Raw genomic sequence first — 20,774 nt, 5'->3', positions numbered from 1 at the left:
ACAACAAAAGCATGATGGTCATATGCAGTCAAATAAAACAATGAGGTTGTCAATCAGTGTCATTTTTCATTACAGCAATCCATAAATCATTACCTGGCATCTCCCTCAGACCCTCTTCTTTCTTCCATGGCTGGAGGTCTCTCTCCCCTTCCACAGTAGATTTGTCCTGAAAAGAGGAGGGAGGAATTAAGTAGACAGACATGAGCTCTACAAAGCTCTCAAACAAATGCAGGTCTATTATAACTCAGATATTACTAGGCTATAATATTGATCTGAAGGCTTGAATTAAGATGTTAATTTACTGATTCAACTCATGGACACAGAAAATCTGAAGCTTCTCTGTCCTCAAAACATTTGAAACTAAAATTGGGACTGCAATAATTTCCTGTACTTTTGAAAGGAAAACATAATTTGCTGCCAACTGACTGATTTCATTCGTAAGCAATGTGAGAATACACTATGTAGGGTCAATGTGAGAATACATACAGTGCCTTGCGAAAGTATTCGGCCCCCTTGAACTTTGCGACCTTTTGCCACATTTCAGGCTTCAAACATAAAGATATAAAACTGTATTTTTTTGTGAAGAATCAACAACAAGTGGGACACAATCATGAAGTGGAACGACATTTATTGGATATTTCAAACTTTTTTAACAAATCAAAAACTAAAAAATTGGGCGTGCAAAATTATTCAGCCCCCTTAAGTTAATATATTTAGGGTCAATGTGAGAATATATATTTAGGGTCAATGTGAGAATATATATTTAGGGTCAACGTGAGAATATATATTTAGGGTCAATGTGAGTTTAATAGGTACACCACCCCCTTCACAAAAATGGTTCGCTCCTACAGACAGTGAGTCTGGTGGCCCTGGCATGCTATATAAAGCAGGCAAACAGGCATCAAAGCATTCAGTTACTGTTTGATTGAACGCTAGAATGGGTAAAACAAGCGACCTAAGAAACTTTGAGCATGGTCTGATTGTCAGTGCCGGGTGCGCGGTTCCAGTATCCCAGAAACGTCCGGCCTCCAGGGACTTTCACGCACAACCGTGTCTCTAGGATTTACCGTGAATGGTGCGACAAACAAAACATCCGCTCAGCGGCAGTCCAGTGGACGAAAACTACTTGTTGATGAGAGAGGTCGAAGGAGAATGGCTAGAATAATGCAAGCTAACAGGCGGGCCACAGACAGACAAATAACGGCGAGGAACAACAGTGGTGTGCAGAACGGCATCTCGGGAACGCACAACTCGTCGGTCCTTGTCACGGACGGGCTATTGAAGCCCTAATCACCTAAAAACAAGCAGAAGCGGCTCCAGTGAGCACGCGATCACCAACACTGGACAATTGAGGAGTGGTACAACAGCATAGCCATCGTGAACATCTTTGCAGATTTCGGCTACAGCCACGTTGGCTAGCACTGGTCCGACAAATCCTGGTTCCTGTTGCGTCATGCTGATGGCAGTCAGGATTTTGCACAAGAAGCATGAGTCAATGGCCCCATCTTGCCTGGTGTCAACGGTACAGGCTGGTGGAGGTGGTGAAATGTTTTCCTGGCACAGGAATATACCAATTGAGCAACGTTTGAACACCACAGCGTATCTGAACATTTTTGCTGACCAGGTGCATCCCTTCGTGGCTACAGGGGGGTCCGACCTAGTACTAGATGGGTGTACCTAATAAACGGTATTTACGGTCAAGAAGCACCATGAGGGGCCTCCTGAGTGACACAGCGGTCTAAGGCACTGCTTCACAGTGCTTGAGGCATCACTAAAGACCCGGGATCGATCCCAGGCTGTGTCATAACCGGCCGTGTCCGGGAGTCACAGGGCGGGGCACAATTGGCCTAGCGTTGCCCGAGTTAGGGGAGGGTCTGGCTGGGGGGCTTTACTTGGCTCATTGCGCTCTAGCGACTCCTTGTGGCGGGCCCGGCGCCTGCAGGCTGACTTCGGTGTTTCCTCAGACACATTGGTTTGGGAGGACGCATGACTCGACTTTCGCCTCTCCCGAGCCCGTTAGGGAGTTGCAGCGATGAGACAAGATCGCAATTGGATCGCAATTGGATATCACAAAATTGGGTAGAAAAAGTGGGTAAAAATATAAAATAAATAAGAAGCACCATAATTATTTGAAAAATATTATTTATTGAGGGAATTATAGGATTTAATGAACAAATTGGTACAAAAGGACAGTTTTTCACTCTCACAGTACAAATGCAGGATTTGCTATAACGTTGTGAGGCACGCAGTATTCTTATGAGAAAACAACCACTATCAACCTTAAAAGTGAATGTGAGTGATAAACCAGCCTTGTCTCATAGACTAGATGTAACATAGTACATCTAAATCTGTGACCCTCAAATGAATATATGTTACGTTTAGTATAGTTACATAAGAAAGAAGGTTACTTAAGGCAAAAATGAAAGGAGTGTGGTTGGTTGGCGCGGATGGGTGGGTGAACAACGCAAAAGTCTAGCAACCGAAAGGTTGAGTGTTCAAAACTCATTATGGACAACTTTAGCTACTTTGCATTTTAGCTAACCCTTCCCCTAACCATAACCCTTTAAACTAACTCATAACCTTAACCCAGCTATCACCTCGCTAACGTTAGCCAACACAAATCGTAATTCGTAACATGTCATAAGTTTTGCAAATTTGTAGCGCTCTGTAAGAGCCGACTAGGTGAAAAATCTGCCGACGTGCCCTTGAACAAGGCACTTAAGCCTAATTGCTCCTGTAAGTCGCTCTGGATAAGACCGTCTGCTAAATTACTAAAATGTAACAAATGATAAAACATTTTTTTAACATGCAATAGATAGACTAAGGCAAACATATGACTCATGATATTGCTATAACAGCTTTTTTCAATAGGAATCTCTTGCTTCTGTGTCAGTTCTCAATGATGAAGCTTCTGATGTCTTTTCAGATTGCTGGAGTGGGAGAACCTGCGTCCGCAATGTGCACAACTGAAGGGCTTCTCCCCAGTGTGGACGTTCAGCTGCATTTGTAGCTGCCTGGCGCACACAAAGCTCTTCTCACACAAGGTGCAGGCGAACCCCCGCTTCCTGGTGTGGTCCTGGTGTGGACAACAGCGTGCTGCCGCAAGCCGCTCTCATGGCAGTTCGGGAAACTGTACGGTTGTTCTACGGTGCATAGTCTACTGTGTGTGGTGAGATTAATCAAGTGAGATGAAATTGTCGTGCTTGGTCTAAAATACCAACAGGAAGTGAGGTATGAACTGGTTGTTGAGCTCCTCATCCTGGTATTTCAGAGTGTCTATGGAGGCTTGTCAACAAACACCAACTAGCTTTGTTGGCCTCACCTACATTTCCTGTGTCAAGATGCATGCCTGTATTTATCTCTGAGGACCGAATTGCGTCATGTTGTCTCTCATTGATTCGGTGTGAATCATTGGTGCGTTTCTGTTAAACACTCCCACTCCCTGCTTATTTCCAGTCCCATTAACCTGTGGTGCAGTAGCTGTACCCACCTGACCCCACTCAAAATCTATATTTACCTGCTGGCCACTGGATACAGAGTCAATCACTATCACATGTTCTGATGAGGAATGGAATGACTTGGGGGAAAACCTGTGGTTTTCTAACCCTACACTTCTCATTTCTATGTCTGAGCTAGTCTGTGTTTCTAGGCCCACTTGAGCCACTCCCTAGGTCCATTACTTTAGTGTGAGCAGCAGAGGCGCCACCATCAGTCGCTACTACCTCTCTCCACACCTGGTTTAAAGAATCTCTTAGGAGATTGAGGTCCCTGTTCATGTCACACTTAGTGTCCAGACTCTGCCCCTCTGCTCTGGGTTCAAGTCCTGTAAACTGTTGTGGTCCCTGGTTCACATTCCCTGTTTCTGATTGGAGGAAGATGAGGTCAGATCCACTGACCTCCAAAGCGGTGTTGTTGAAGTTGTTGTTGCCTCTGGGGCCACTGGACTGGAAGGCGGGGTCTTCTGTGGTGGCTGCAGCCGGTTGGGTGGTTAGTTCTCTGCTGCCCTCCACTGTTCTAGCTGGGTGGCTGAATCTAGAGTCCTGGTCATCTGCTTCTCCCTCCACCTTGATGATCAGCAGGTCTGGTTCCCCTTCCTCTGTCTCTGCTGACTGCTGATGGGGTTAAGTGGGAGAGATGAGTGAGTGAGACAGAGCATACACTATCTACTGAATGGAGATATGGGCATGACATGGGATTTAGTGAAATTCATAGTAATTGTCTTGTTGTTATTGTGTTCTAATCAGTGGTGTAGTGGAGGGTAAACTCGACCGTCTGTATTCTGGGTGAGCGTTTACAAACCGTTTGTGCAAAAATGCATTGAAAGTATAGAGAGTATTACTTTACTAACTGCAAACATCTCTGGTTATAATGTGCTGACATACACGTCTATACAGACATAACCTCATCCCCAGGCGGAAGGAAGTGTCTGGTGTCCGAGACTAAAACAGACATAAGTCTGTGACAGTCTAAAATCGTCTGTTAAAATTGGAACTTACCTCATCACTTGTGGCATCCATATGCTTTGATGGAGAGACATCCTCTTGGTCCACGTCTATGGGCTGTCTGTCTCTTGGTATACTGCTGTTCCCAAAACTCTTGTTGGAAAGTCTGTTTCTGCTTTGCCAAGTAGGTCCTGGAAATAATAAGGGAGGTTAAAAAATAATAATAATTAGAACTACACTACATGGCCAAAAGAATGTGGACACCTGCTCGTCAAAACTCTCATTCAAAAATCATGTGCATTAATATGGAGTTGATACCCCCTTTGCTGCTATAACATTCTCCACTCTTCTGGGGAAGCTTTCCACTGGATGTTGGAACATTGCTGCGGGGACTTGCTTTAAGTCGGGAACTGAAGTTGGGCGATTAGGACTGGCTCGCAGTCGGCGTTCCAATTCATCCCAAAGGTGTTCGATGGGGTTGAGGTCAGGGCTCTGTGCAGGCCAGTCAAGTTCTTCCACACAGATCTCAACAAACCATTTCTGTATGGACTTCGCTTTGTGCATGGGGGAATTGTCATGCTGATACAGGAAAGGGCCTTCCCCAAACTTTTGCCAGAAAGTTGGAAGCACAGAATTGTCTAGAACATAATTGTATGGTGTAGTGTTAAGATTTCCCTTCACTGTGACTAAGGGGCCTCGCCAAAACCAGTCCCAGACAATTAATCCTCCTCCACCAAACTTTACAGTTGGCCCTATGCATTGGGGCAGGTAGCGTTCTCCTGGCATCCGCCAAACCCAGATTCGCCCGTGGGACTGCTAGAGGGTGAAGAGTGTTTCATCACTCCAGAGAATGCGTTTCCTCTGCTTCAGAGTCTAATGGCAACGAGCTTAACACCACTCCAGCCGATGCTTGGTATTGCACATGGTGATCTTAGGCTTGTGTGCAGCTGCTCGGGCCATGTAAACCCATTTCATGAAGCTCCCGACGAACAGTTTTGTGCTGATGTATTGTCCAGAGGCAGTTTGGAACTCAGCAGTGAGTGTTGCAACCGAGAACAGACAATTTTTTATGCGCTTCAGCACTAGGTGTTCCCGTTCTTTGACCCGTTCTTGTGTGGCCTACCACTTCACGGCTGAGCCGTTGTTACTCCTACACGTTTCCACTTCACAATAACAGCACCTACAGTTGACCGGTGCAGCTCTAGCAGTGCAGAAATTTGACAAATTGACTTGTTGCCAAGGTGGTATCCTATGGAGGTGCCACATTGAAAGTCACCAAACTCTTCAGTACCACCATTCTACTACCAATGTTTGTCTATGGAGATTGCATGGCTGTGTGCTCGATTTTATACACCTGTCAGCAACGGTGTGGCTGAAATTGCCGAATCCAATAATTTGAAGAAGTGTCCACATACCTTATATATATATATATATATATATATATAGAGTATATGACAGTTTAATAAATTATGATCACTTTCTATATGCCCCCATCCATCAATTATCTTTTTACAAAGAACATGGCAAGCATAATACGTTCATGACGTGTGTAATGTGTATATAGAGCTAGAGGGATCCTAGCTGTGTTGACAGCACAAAGTAAGCATGCTGGGCCCTAAATGTTTTGACATAACATAAATCATGGATGTATTATGTTTGCTTTAAACTTTGTAAAACACAATTGATGGATGGGATCAATTGAAGATTCATGTAATTTAGTCTATGTGCACAGTGTCAAATGCATCATCATCACCAACCTGTCGTTGCAGTCTCTCGATGGTTGTGTCTGTTTAGGAGGCGTATTCCATGGAAGCGATTGTGGACGGACCCCTCTGAAAACTTTCTCTCAGCCCGAAACCTAGCGATCTGAAGTTCCATCAATTTCATATTCCTCCGGAGAAATTCGTTCTCCTTGTGGCTTTGGGACATCTCCAGATGTACAACGGCATAGCCATCGTCAACAACTTTGCAGATTTCGGCTACAGCCGCGTTGGCTAGCACCTCCATGATTGAGGCTATCTGCGCCTGGAACTCGACCACGGAACCCGACATTGTCCCCCGACGCTTTTGGCCCCTTTTCAATATGAAAACAGTCTTTGTGTTTGCTATATTATGACGATATATAGGTATCTAGCAATCTAGTAAAACAAATACAATCATACCAGAAGCTAAACATCGACAGATAGCTTTTGATTGTAGCTAGCTTTATTTTCCTCGTCACAGTAATGTAATCATATGCTGGGCTGTATAATTTAAAGTTTAACACCGCCACCTACCGTACAGGAGTGCTACAACAATGTTGTACCTACGAAAGAAACATGCTATTTCGTGTAAACATTTCATGAATTTTCATGATTTTTTAAATGTATTACTGTACTTTGGATCATCACTGCACCAATACAAATTCATGAGGATGTTTAAAATCTTCACCTTTAATAATATACATTAACAGTCCACTCTGGACCAAGTATCAAGCCAGTTGAACTGAAAACTCAACCACTACACACAGAGGGTAGTGTTCAATGTGGAAAACTTCCACACTGTTAACACATGGACCAAGTTTTTATTTGAAAACCCCAGAAGTGTGGAGCTTTTTTCCTTACGACCAGGGCCAGGAGTTTTTTCACACCACGTGCCTATCATTACACCAAGTGGAGATGTGTGAATTTGCCCCTAGATGCTGATCTTAGGTCAGTTATTATTTTATTTTCCACAACCTGAAGGTTAGGATTGGGAGAGAGGAAGAATATCCTAGATTCGTGCCTTGGGGAAACTTCACCCTGGAACACTCAAGGCAGCCCAACGTCATGTGGCCTTCCGCCAGTGTGGACGAGGTGGTGCTTCTTCATGTTGCCGGACTGGGTGAAGGACTTCCCACAGTAGACACAGTGAAATGGTTTCTCTCCGGTGTGCACCCTCTCATGCATCTTCAGCTGGCGGCTGTGGGAGGAGCCCTTGAAGCAGTGGCTGCACCGGAGCTGCCTCTTGGCTGATGTCAGCTGTTGCAGCTGCTTTTCTATACATTTCGATGAAGAAGTGGAGCCTGTTGAAATTCAGGAAGGGGGCTTGCTTCCCTCTTTAGGGAACCTGTTAGAGAGTAACCCTTGGGGATGAAAAAGCGGTTTCGGTTGGACATTGAAATATAGCAATTTGGACCTGGATCCTACAGTTCTCCCTCACTCTGTGTTTTGAGCGTCAGGGGGACACTTGGCCTGAAAAGAGGAGGGAGGAATTAAGTCGACGGGCATGAGCTCTACAAAACTCTCCAAACAAATACAGGTGTATTATAACTCAGCTATTACTAAATCAAATCAAATTGTATTGGTTACATGTTCCAAATATACAACAGGTATAGATAGACCTTACGGTGAAATGCTTACTCAAGAGCCCATTCCCAACAGTACAGTTAAAAATATAAATATTTGCTAAATAAAAAAGTAAATAGTAACACAATTAAAACAATAACGAGGCTATATACAAGGAGTACCAGTACCGATTCAATGTTCCTGGGTTCGAGGTTGTTGAGGTAATACTTTATAGTATCTACTTGTGGGTAGGGATAAAAGTGACGAGGCTACATTATTGATCAAATGGATTGAAGGAAGTTGCTCCTTTACTGACTCAACTCATGGACAAAGAAAATCTGAAGCTTCTCTGTCCTCAAAACATGTAAAACTAATATTGGTCTGCGGTAATTCCCTGTACTTTTAATAGGAACATGTCCTTTCCTTCCAACTCCCTGATTTAATTTGGACGCAATGTGAGAATATACAGGTAACTGTCAAAATAAAGGAAACACCAACGTTTCTTAATAGGGTGTTGGCCACCACAAGCTGCCAGAACAGCTTCAATGCACCTCGACATAGATTCTACAAGTGTCTGGAACTCTACTGGAGGGATGCGACATTTCTTCCTCGAGAAATTCCATCATTTGGTGCTGTTGTTGGTGGTGGAAAAAGCTCCAGAATCTCCCATAATTGTCTTTCGTGAACTAACACTCGCTCTTCACTTTTTCCCCTCCTACTAGCTCTGACTTTGCTGATCGCTAAAACATTTTACTTGTCTGTGATATGTGGTTGTCCGACCTAGCTATCTTAAGATGAATGCACTAACTGTAAATAAAATCAAATTTTATTGGTCACATACACATATTTAGCAGATGTTATTGTGGGTGTAGTGAAATGCTTGTGTTCCTAGCTCCAACAGTGCAGTAGTATCTAACAATTCACACATAACAATACACACAAATCTAAAAGTAAAATAATGGAATTAAGGAATATTAGGGCGAGCAATGTTGGAGTGGCATTGACTAAAATACAGTAGAATACAGTATATACATATGCAGTATGTAAACATTAATAATGGAACACTAGTCACTTTAATAAAGTGACCAGTGATTCCATATCTATGTACATGTAGCCTCTAAGGTGCAGGGTTGAGTAACCGGGTGGTAGTCGGCTAGTGATGACTATTTAACAATCTGATGGACTTGAGATAGAAGCTGTTTTTCAGTCTCTCGTTCCCAGCTTTGATGCACCTGTACTGACTTCTCCTTCTGGATGATAGCGGGGTGAACAGGCTATGCCTCGGGTGATTGATATTGATGATATTTTTGGTCTTTCTGTGACATCAGGTGCTGTAGGTGTCCTGGAGGGCAGGCTGTGTGCCCCTAGTGATGCATTGGGCAGACCGCACCACCCTCTGGAAAGCCCTGCGGCTGCGGGCGATGCAGTACCAGGCGGTGATACAGCCCGACAGGATGCTTTCTATTGTGCATCTGTCAAAGTTTGAGGGTTCCAGGTGCCAAGCCAAATTTCTTCAGCCTCCTGAGGTTTAAGAGGCGCTGTTGTGTCTTCTTCACTACACTGTCTGTGTAAGTGGACTATTTCAGATGTCAGTGATGTGTACTCCGAGGAACTTTTCACCTCCTCCACTACGGTCCCGTCGATGTGGATAGGGGCGTGCTCCCTCTGCTGTCTCCTGAAGTCCATGTTTTGTTGACGTTGAGTAGGAGGTTATTTTCCTGGCACCACTCCACCAGGGCCCTCACCTCCTTCCTGTAGGGTGTCTCGTCATTGTTGGTAATCAGGCCTACTACTGTTGTGTCGTCTGCAAATTTGAAGATTGACTTTCGATGTGTGCGTGGCCACGCAGTCATGGGTGAACAGGGAGTACAGGAGGGGGCTGTGCACACACCCTTGTGGGGCCTCTGTGTTGAGGATCAGCGTAGTGGAGGTGTTGTTTCCTACCTCAGGAAGTCCAGGTCCCAGTTGCACAGGGAAGGGTGTTCAGGCCCAGGGCCTCGCACTTAATGATGAGCTTGGAGGGTACTATGGTGTTGAAGGCTGAACTAGTCAATGAAGAACATTCTTACATAGGTATTCCTCTTGTCCGGATAGGGTAGTGTGCAGTGCGATGACTTTGGCGATTGCATTGTCTGTGGATCTATTGGGGCGGTATGCAAATTGAGGTGGGTCTAGGGTGTCAGGTAAGGTGGAGGTGATATGATCCTTAACTAGCCTCTCAAAGCACGTCATGATGACAAAATTAGTACTATGGGGCACTAGTCTTTTAGTTCAGATAGTCATTTATTAAGTCACTCTGGATAAGAGCATCTGCTAAGAGTAAAAAGTAAATGTTCAATTGGGTTGAGATCTGGTAACTGAGAGGGCCATAGCATATGGGTTACATCGTTTTCATGCTCATCAAACCATTCGCTGACCAATGGTAGCCAAAATAATGGCATTCCCAGCATTTTTATGCATGACCCCTAAGCATGATGGGATTTTAATTGCTTCAATGACTTAGGAATCACACCTGTGTGGAAGCACCTGCTTTCAATACACTTTGTATCCCTCACTCCCTAATGTATCCCTCAGAGTTTCTATTATTTTGTCAGTTACATATATAGTGTCAATATACACTCAGTGGCCAACTAGTACCAGGTCGGACCCCCTTTGCCACCAGAACATCCTAAATTCTTTGGGACATGAAAACGTTGCTCAATTGCTATTAAGGGACCTAACATGTGCCTGGAAAATATTCCCCACACCCTTACACGACCAGCCTGTGCCGTTGACACCAGGCATGATGGGGCCATGGCCATGGAGCCGCTTCTGCTTGTTTTTAGTTGATAGGAGTGGAACCTGGTGTGGTCGTCTGCTGCAACAACCCATCCTTTACAAGGTTCTCCTTGTATATAAACTCGTTATTGTCATTTTATTGAGTTACAATTTACAATTTTTATTTGGTAAACTTTTCTTACTTTTTAACTGTATCGTTGGGAAAGGGATCGTATTTCACGGTAAAGTCTACAACTGTTGTATTCGGCGCATGTGAAAAATACAATTTGATTTGAATACACAGTATACACTGAACAAAAGTAAAACGCAACATGCAACAATTGAGTTACAGTTCATTTAAGGAAATCATTCAATTAAAAACAATTCATTTGGCCCTAATCTATGGATATGCATCTGTTGGTTACAGACACTGTACCTTAAAAAATATGTAGAGGCGTGGATCAGAAAACCAGTCAGTATCTGGTGTGACATTTCATTCACATAGAGTTGATCAGGCTGTTGATTGTGGCCTGTGGAATGTTGTCCCACTCCTCTTCAAGTTGCTGGATATTGGAGGGAACAGGAACACGCTGTCGTACATGTCGATCCATCCCAAACATGCTTGCAAGTATGCAGGCTACGGAAGAACAGACATTTTCAGCTGTCAGGAATTGTATACAGATCCTTGTGACATGGGGCCGTGCATTATCATGCTGAAAGACGAGGTGATGGAGGTGGGTCTCAGGATCTCGTCACGGTATCTCTGTGCATTCAAATTGCCATCGACAAAAAAATCTATTGTGTAATGATCATGCTGTATAATCAGCTTCTTGATATGTCACACCTGTCAGATAGATGGATTATCTTGGCAAAAGAGAAACGCTCATCAACAGGGATGTAAACATTTGTACACAACATTTGAGAGAGAGGCTTTTTGTGCAAATGGAACATTTCTGGGATCTTTTATTTCAGTTCATGAAACATGGGACCAATACTTTACATGTTGCCTTTTTTTTCCTTCAGTATATTTAGGATCAATGTGAGAATATTATTTATTGATTATATTATAGGAATTGATCAACAAAAACTGCAGGGGGGTCTGCAAAAAAATAAATATATAATTATATATACATGTAAAAAGTGGAGAAAAGTGTATTTACAATGTTTATGAATATCATTAGCAAAAACAGAATAAACACATTTTGAATTAGAAGAGATATTTTATTTCTAAAGATGTCAACACATTTCCTAATATTGGGTAAATTACACTCACTGGAGCCAATTACACTGGCGTGTCTGACATAGGCTTTGAAAAAGCACCTGTGAATAGGCTACCAGCGTGGCAAGTGCCACTGACTGCTAGTAAGTTCTTTACTTGAACATACATTTCTGTCAACATATGGCTTTTGTTTAAATCAGCTGAACAGCTGCACTTAGCGAAAATGTGTTTGGAGTTAACTTTCTAGCCAGTAGGCCATGTTAGAGTTTCAACTTCCTCAAATTATAAATGTGGGTATGTCAAAATACTGAATCTACAAAAACTATTAATAAAAATAAAATAAAAAGTTTACTATTTCTCCTAGCCATTATCATTCAAGATGTCATTTTTTTGGCTAACATATGATCGGTTGCCTGGGAGGGGGTCGCTGGGCAAGAAGAGAAGGTTGAAGTGTATGCAGATAATGTAGAATATGAACCACGTGGTGTATTATAAAACACAAGAGACCTGGGATAACATCCTGAAGACATACAGTGGATTGGGAAAGTCTTCCCTTCGCTTTTTCCACATTTTGTTTCGTTACAGCCTTACTCTAAAACGGATGACAAGCTCTTTTTCTCGTCAATCTACACACACAACTCCAGAATGACAGAGAGACATTTTCACAAATGTATACAAATAAAACAGAAATAACTTATTTACATACAGTACCAGTCAAAAGTTTGGACACACCTACTCATTCCCGATGGGGAATCCTGAGTGGTGCAGCGGTCTAAGGCACTGCATCTCAGTGCTAGACGCATCATTACAGACCCGGGTTTGATTCCAGGCTGTATCACAACCGGACGTGATTGGGAGTCCCATAGGGCGGCGCACAATTAGCCCAGCGTCGTCTGGGTTAGGGGTAGGCCGTCAATGTAAATAAGAATTTGTTCTTAACTGACTTGCCTAGTTAAATAAATAAAAACTAAATTACAGAGTTTTTCTTTATTTGTTCTATTTTCTACATTGTAAAAAAATAGTGAAGACATCAAAACTATGAAATAACACCTATGGAGTCATGTGGAAACTAAAAAAGTGTTAAACAAATCAAAATATATTTTATATTTGAGATCCTTCTGTAACGAGTTTCGTCTTCATACGAAGGAGAGTCGGACCAAAATGCGGCGTGTCTATTGCAATCCATGTTTAATGAAGTAACACACTAAACACAAACACTACCAAAACAATAAACTTAACGAAAACCGAAACAGCCTATACTTGTGCAACCTAACACAGAACAATGACATCAGGACACTAAGGACAGGAACAAACACCCACAAACACACAGTGAAACCCAGGCTACCTAAATATGGTTCCCAATCAGAGACAATGACGAACACCTGCCTCTGACTGAGAACCATATCAGGCTGAACATAGAAATAGACAAACAAGACATGAAACATAGAATACCCACTCAGATCACACCCTGACCAATCAAAACATAGAAAATACAAAGTAAACTATGGTCAGGGCGTGACAGTACCCCCCCCCCAAGGTGCGGACTCCGGCCGCAAAACCTGAACCTATAGGGGAGGGTCTGGGTGGGCATCTGTCCGCGGTGGCGGCTCTGGCGCTGGACGTGGACCCCACTCCATGACAGTTTTAATCCCCCTCCTAAACGTCCCTAAATAGGTTACCCACCACAATGATAACATGGGACAGAGGGACAGCTCGGGACAGAGGTAACTCGGGACAGATGGGTAGCTCAGCACTGAGAGGAAGCTCAGCACTGAGAAGAAGCTCAGCACTGAGAGGAAGCTCAGGCAGGTTGAAGAATCTACCAGATCCAGGCTGGCTGGTGGTTTCGGCAGATCCTGGCTGACTGGCAGATCCTGGCTGACTGGCAGATCTGGAAGAGTCTGGTCGACTGGCAGATCTGGAAGAGTCTGGTCGACTGGCAGATCTGGAAGAGTCTGGTCGACTGGCAGATCTGGAAGAGTCTGGTCGACTGGCAGATCTGGAAGAGTCTGGTCGACTGGCAGATCTGGAAGAGTCTGGTCGACTGGCAGATCTGGAAGAGTCTGGTCGACTGGCAGATCTGGAAGAGTCTGGTCGACTGGCAGATCTGGAAGAGTCTGGTCGACTGGCAGATCTGGGAGAGTCTGGTCGACTGGCAGCTCTGGCTGCTCCATGCTGACTGGCTGCTCCATGATGACTGGCAGCTCTGGCTTCTCCATGCTGACTGGCTGCTCCATGCTGACTGGCAGCTCTGGCTGCTCCATGCTGACTGGCTGCTCCATGCTGACTGGCAGCTCTGGCTGCTCCATGCTGACTGGCTGCTCTGGCTGCTCCATGCTGACTGGCTGCTCCATGCTGACTGGCTGCTCCATGCTGACTGGCTGCTCCATGCTGACTGGCGGCCCTGGCTGCTCCATGCTGACTGGCGGCCCTGGCTGCTCCATACTGACTGGCGGCCCTGGCTGCTCCATGCTAACTGGCAGCTCTGGCGGCTCCTTGCAGACTGGCAGCTCTGGCGGCTCCTTGCAGACTGGCAGCTTTGGCGGCATCCTGCAGACAGGCAGCTCTGGCGGCTCCTTGCAGACTGGCAGCTCCTTGCAGACTGGCAGCTCTATGCAGACTGGCAGCTCCTTGCAGACTGACAGCTCCTTGCTAACTGGCAGCTCTATGCTAACTGGCAGCTCTATGCTAACTGGCAGTTCTGAACAGGCGGGAGACTCCGGCAGCGCTGTAGAGAAGGAAGGCTCTAACAGCGCTAAACAGGCGGGAGACTCCGACAGCGCTGGAGAGGAGGGCTCCGACAGCGCTGGACAGGCGAGGCGCACTGTAGGCCTGATGCGTGGTGCTGGCACTGGTGGTACTGGGCCGAGGACACGCACAGGAAGCCTGGTGCGGGGAGCTGCTACCGGAGGGCTGGGGTGTGGAGGTGGTACTGGAAAAACCGGACCGTGCAGGCGCACTGGAGATCTTGAGAGCGGTGCTGGCACAGGACGTGCAAGGCTAGGGAGGTGCACAGGAGGCCTGGTACGTGAGACTGGCACCATCTTCACCAGCCGACTAACACGCACCTCAGGACGAGTATGGAGCGCTGACCCAGGTGCCATCAAATCCCCGACACGCTCCGTCGGGCGAATTCCATGTTTAAAACACCAACACAGCAACTCCCTCATTTCTCTCTCCTCCAATTTCGCCATTAACTCCTTCACAGTCTCTGTTTCGCTCACCTCCAACACCGGCTCTGGTTCTGGTCTCAGGTCTGGCTCCTGACTCTGCCACACTCTCCCTGAGCCCCCCCCCAAGAAATTTTTGGGGCTGACTATGGGGCCTCCGTCCGCGCCGCCTTGCTTGCTTCGCAAACTCCATTCTCCTATATCCTTCCGCGCACTGCTCCATCGAATCCCAGGCGGGCTCCGGCACTCTCCCTGGGTCGACCGCCCACCTGTCTATCTCCTCCCAAGAAGTATAGTCCATATTGTACTCCACTTTGGGCTGTTCCTGCCTGTTGACACGCTGCTTGGTCCGTTGGTGGTGGGTGATTCTGTAACGGTTTTCTTTATGAGAAGGAGAGTCGGACCAAAATGTGGCGTGTCTATTGCAATCCATGTTTAATGAAGTAACACACTAAACACAAACACTACCAAAACAATAAACTTAACGAAAACCGAAACAGCCTATACTTGTGCAACCTAACACAGAACAATGACATCAGGACACTAAGGACAGGAACAAACACCCACAAACACACAGTGAAACCCAGGCTACCTAAATATGGTTCCCAATCAGAGACAATGACGAACACCTGCCTCTGACTGAGAACCATATCAGGCTGAACATGGAAATAGACAAACAAGACATGAAACATAGAATACCCACTCAGATCACACCCTGACCAATCAAAACATAGAAAATACAAAGTAAACTATGGTCAGGGCGTGACACCTTCAAAGTAGCCACCCTTTGCCTTGATGACAGCTTTGCACATGCTTGACATTCTTTCAACCAGCTTCATGAGGTAGTCACCTGGAATGCATTTCAATTAACAGGTGTGTTTTGTTAAATTATTTGGTGGAATTTCTTTCCTTCTTAATGCGTTTGAGACAATCACTTGTGTAGTGACAAGGTAGGGGTGGTATACAGGAGATAGCCCTATTAGGTAAAATGTCCATATTATGGCAAGAACAGCTCAAATAAGCAAAGAGAAACAACAGTCCATTACAGATGAAGGCAAGTGAATTCGGAAAATCTCAAGAACTTTCAAGAAGTTTCTTCAAGTGCAGTGGAAAAACCATCAAGCGCTATGATGAAACTGTCTCTCAAGAGGAACGCCACAGGAAAGGAAGACCCGGAGTTACCTCTGCTGCAGAGGATAAGTTCATTAGAGTTACCAGCCTCAGAAATTGCAGCCCAAATAAATGCTTCACAGAATTCAAGTAACAGACACATCTCAACATCAACTGTTCAGAGGAGACTGCTTGAATCAGTCCTTCATGGTTAAATTACTGCAAAGAAACCACTACTAAAGGACACCAATAAGAAGAGGAGACTTGCTTGGACTGAGAAACATGAGCAATGGACATTAGACCGGTGGAAATCTGTCCTTTGGTCCGATGAGTCCAAATGTGATGATCTCCACATGTGTGATTCCCACCGTGAAGCATGGAGGAGGTGGTGTGATGGTGCTTTACTGGTGACACGGTCTGATTTATTTAGAATTAAAGGAACACTTAATGAGCATGGCTACCACAGCATTCTGCAGCGATACGCCATCCCATCTGGCTAACACTTAGTGGGACTATCATTTGTTTTTCAACAGGACAATGACACAACACACCTCCAGGCTGTGTAAGGGCCATTTGATCATGGAGAGTGATGGAGTGCTGCATAAGATGACCTGGCCCCCACAATCACCCGACCTCAACCCGATAAATATGGTTTGGGATGAGCTGGACTGCAGAGTGAAGGGAAAGCAGCCAACAAGTGCTCAGCATACAGTGGGGCAAAAAAGTATTTAGTCAGCCACCAATTGTGCAAGTTCTCCCACTTAAAAAGATGAGAGAGGCCTGTCATTTTCATCATAGGTACACTTCAACTATGACAGACAAAATGAGAAGAAAAAAAATCCAGAAAATCACATTGTAGGATTTTTAATTAATTAATTTGCAAATTATGGTGGAAAGTAAGTATTTGGTCAATAACAAAAGTTTATCTCAATGCTTTGTTATATACCCTTTGTTGGCAGTGACAGAGGTCAAACATTTTCTGTAAGTCTTCACAAGGTTTTCACAAACTGTTGCTGGTATTTTGGCCCATTCCTCCATGCAGATCTCCTCTAGAGCAGTGATGTTTTGGGGCTGTTGCTGGGCAACACGGACTTTCAACTCCCTCCAAAGATTTTCTATGGGGTTGAGATCTGGAGACTGGCTAGGCCACTCCAGGACCTTGAAAAGCTTCTTACGAAGCCACTCCTTTGTTGCCCGGGCGGTGTGTTTGGGATCATTGTCATGCTGAAAGACCCAGCCACATTTCATCTTCAATGCCCTTGCATTGGCTTTGTTACTTTGGTCCCAGCTCTCTGCAGGTCATTCACTAGGTCCCCCATGTGGTTCTGGGATTTTTGCTCACCGTTCTTGTGATCATTTCGACCCCACGGGGTGAGATCTTGCGTGGAGCTCCAGATCGAGGGAGGTTATCAGTGGTCTTGTATGTCTTCCATTTCCTAATAATTGCTCCCACAGTTGATTTCTTCAAACCAAGCTGCTTACCTATTGTAGATTCAGTCTTCCCAGCCTGGTGCAGGTCTACAATTTTGTTTCTGGTGTCCTTTGACAGCTCTTTGGTCTTGGCCATAGTGGAGTTTGGAGTGTGACTGTTTGAGGTTGTGGACAGGTGTCTTTTATACTGATAAGTTCAAACAGGTGCCATTAATACAGGTAACGAGTGGAGGACAGAGGAGCCTCTTAAAGAAGAAGTTACAGGTCTGTGAGAGCCAGAAATCGTGCTTGTTTGTAGGTAACCAAATACTTATTTTCCACCATAATTTGCAAATAAATTCATAAAAATTCCTACAATGTGATTTTCTGGATGTGATTATCAGGCATCTCTCATCTTTTTAAGTGGGAGAACTTGCACAATTGGTGGCTGACTAAATACTTTTTTGCCCCACTGTATGTGGGAACCTCTTCAAGACTGTTGAAAACGCATTCCAGGTGAAGCTGTTTGAGAGAATGCAAAGTGGCGGCTACTTTGAAGAATCTCAAATATATTTTAATTTGTTTAACACTTTTTTTGGTTACTACATGATTCCATATGTGTTATTTCATAGTTTTGATGTTTTTCACTATTATTCTACAATGTAGAAAATAGTAAAAATAAAGAAAAACCCTTGAATGAGTAGGTGTGTCCAAACTTTTGACTGGTACTGTAAGTATTCAGACCTTTTGCTATGAGACTCGAAATTGAGCTCAGGTGCATCCTGTTTCCATTGATCATCCTTGAGATGTTTCTATAACTTGATTGGAGTCCATCTGTGGTAAATTCACTTTCTTGGACATGATTTGGAAACACACCTGTCTATATAAAGGTCACACAGTTCACAGTGAATGTCAGAGCAAAAACCAAGCCATAACGTTGAAGGAATTGTCCGTAGACCTCCGAGAAAGGTTTGTGTTGAGGCACAAATCTGAGGAAGGCTACCAAAAAGGTAGGTTCACCTTCCAACAGGACAATGACACTAAGCACACAGCCAAGACAACACAGGAGTGGCTTCGGGACAAGTCTCAATGTCCTTGAGTAGCCCAGCCAGAGCCCAGACTTGAACCCGATCAAACATCTCTGCAGAAACCTGAAAAAAGCTGTGAAGCGACACTCCCCATCCAACTTGACAGAGCTTGAGAGGATCAGCAGAGAAGAATGGGAGAAACTCCCCGAGTTTGTAGCGTCATACCCAAGAATACTTAGACTGTAATTGCTGCCAAAGATGCATCAACAAAGTACAGAGTAGACGGTCTGAATACTTAAGTAAATATAATATTTCCAGTTTTTTTTAATCTTATATATATATATATATATATATATATATATATATATATATATATATATATATATATATATATATATATATATACACATACACACACACACAAATGTATAACCTGTTTTGTATTGTCATTATGGGGTAGTGTGTACAGATTGAATGCTTCCCGAATGCACTGTAGAACAAATCAAGTTTGAACCCATGATATTGCTATAACAGCTTTTTTCAATAGGAATCTCTTGCTTCTGTCCAATTTCTCAATGATGAAGCTTCTGATGTCTTTTCAGATTGCTGGAGTGGGAGAACCTGCGCCCGCAATGTGCACAACTGAAGGGCTTCTCTCCAGTGTGGACATTCAGGTGCATTTGGAGATCGGTACGGGACATAAAGCTCTTCTCACACAAGGTGCAGGCGAACGCCCGCTTTCTGTTGTGGACGACCACATGCTGCCGCAAGTCACTCTCGTGGACAAACTTCTTATGGCAGCTCAGGCAACCGTACAATCGCTCTATGGTGTCCGGTCTAACGTGTGTGGCAAGATTACTCGAGTGAGACGAAGTTGTGGCGCTTTGTCTAAAATGGCCGACAGGAAGTGAGGTATGAGCTGGTTGTTGAACTCCTCTTCCAGGTATTTCAAAGTGTCTATGGAGGCTTGCCATCGTAGGTGCGTTCCTCTCAAACACTCCCTCTCCCTGCGTATTTCCAGTCCCATTGACCTGTGTAGAAGCTGTACCCACCTGACCCCACTCAAAATCTCTATCTACCTGCTGTCCACTGGATACAGAGTCAATCACTATCACATGTTCTGATGAAGAATGGAATGACTTGGGGGAAAACCTGTGGTTTTCTAACCCTACACTTCTCATTTCTATGTCTGAGCTAGTCTGTGTTTCTGGGCCCACTGGGCCACTCCCTAGGTCCATTACTTTAGTGTGAGCAGCTGATGCTCCATTATCAGTCGCTACTACCTCTCTGCACACCTGGTTTAAAGAATCTCTTAGGAGATTGAGGCCCCCGTACATGTCACACTTAGTGTCCAGACTCGGTCTCTCTGCTCTGGATTCAAATCCTGTGTACTGCTGGAGTCCCTGGTTCATATTCCCTGTTTCTGATTGGAAGACGACGTCAGATCCACTGACCTCCATAGCGATGTTGTTGTAATTGTTGTTGCCTCTGGGGCCACTGGACTGGAAGGCGGGGTCCTCTGTGGTGGCTGCAGACAGTTGGGTGGTTAGTTCTCTACTGCCCTCCACTGTTCTGTCTGGGTGGCTGATCCTAGAGTCCTGGTCATCTGCTTCTCCCTCCACCTTGATGATCAGCAGGTCTGGTTCCCCTTCCTCTGTCTCTGCTGACTGCTGATGGGGTTAAGTGGGAGAGATGAGTGAGTGAGACAGAGCATACACTATCTACTGAATGGAGATATGGGCATGACATGGGATTTAGTGAAATTCATAGTAGTTGTCTTGTTGTTATTGTGTTGTAATCAGTGGTGTAGTGGAGGGTAAACTCCACCGTCTGTATTTTGCACAAAAACCTTCATAAAGACATTGGACAGAAGTAAATTATTCCATTAATACAAATATAACTGCACATATATCTTAAGACTGTTTTCATGAATTTTATTATATACTCTTAAATCCCATTCAAAAACAGCAAGGGATGTGATCCAGGAAGTAGGCAGGACTTTCACAGCGTGTTGCTATAAAACGAACTGACATAATGCTAATCCATAGCTTTTTTTTTTTTTACAAAGGAATCTCTTAATTCTGTGTCACTTCTCAATGATGAAGCTTCTGATGTCTATTCAGATTGCTTGAGTGGGAGAACCTGCGTCCGCACTGTGCACAACTGAAGGGCTTCTCCCCAGTGTGGACGTTCTGGTGAACTTGGAGATGGCTGGCGCACACAAAGCTCTTCTCACACAACGTGCAGGAGAACGTCCGCTTTCTGGTGTGGATGACTGCATGCCGCCGCAAGTCACTCTCTTGGACAAACGTCTTATGGCAGCTTGGGCAACC

The 20,774-nt window shown here is 44.6% G+C and overlaps 2 protein-coding genes across 7 annotated transcripts in view; both read right to left on the bottom strand.

Annotated features, from left to right (window-relative positions):
• Positions 1-20,774, bottom strand: part of LOC110497278 (zinc finger protein 829) — a 50,864-nt gene that overhangs the window by 1,687 nt on the left and 28,403 nt on the right. Inside the window, exons 1-4 of one of the 3 annotated variants that reach the window (XM_036953949.1) lie at positions 6,200-7,579; positions 4,497-4,633; positions 3,897-4,109; positions 94-166 (exon numbers count right to left, since the gene is read on the bottom strand). In XM_036953949.1, coding sequence (XP_036809844.1) covers positions 94-166; positions 3,897-4,109; positions 4,497-4,633; positions 6,200-6,494 — 718 coding nt within the window. In that variant the 5' untranslated portion in view covers positions 6,495-7,579. Of the gene's footprint in view, positions 1-93; positions 167-3,896; positions 4,113-4,496; positions 4,634-6,199; positions 7,580-20,774 lie in introns of those variants that run through there. The other 2 variants (XM_021573308.2, XM_036953948.1) reach the window with 2 other exon arrangements.
• Positions 9,906-20,774, bottom strand: part of LOC110534752 (zinc finger protein 236-like) — a 29,542-nt gene continuing 18,673 nt past the window's right edge. For 2 of the 4 annotated variants that reach the window (XM_036953958.1, XM_036953954.1), the window contains one exon: positions 18,841-20,111. In XM_036953958.1, coding sequence (XP_036809853.1) covers positions 19,014-20,111 — 1,098 coding nt within the window. In that variant the 3' untranslated portion in view covers positions 18,841-19,013. Of the gene's footprint in view, positions 11,142-18,840; positions 20,112-20,774 lie in introns of those variants that run through there. The other 2 variants (XM_036953960.1, XM_036953957.1) reach the window with 2 other exon arrangements.

The sequence above is a fragment of the Oncorhynchus mykiss genome, chromosome 19, assembly GCF_013265735.2.
Source record: "Oncorhynchus mykiss isolate Arlee chromosome 19, USDA_OmykA_1.1, whole genome shotgun sequence".
NCBI lineage: Eukaryota > Metazoa > Chordata > Actinopteri > Salmoniformes > Salmonidae > Oncorhynchus > Oncorhynchus mykiss.
This window is presented reverse-complemented; position numbering and strand designations above follow the sequence as displayed.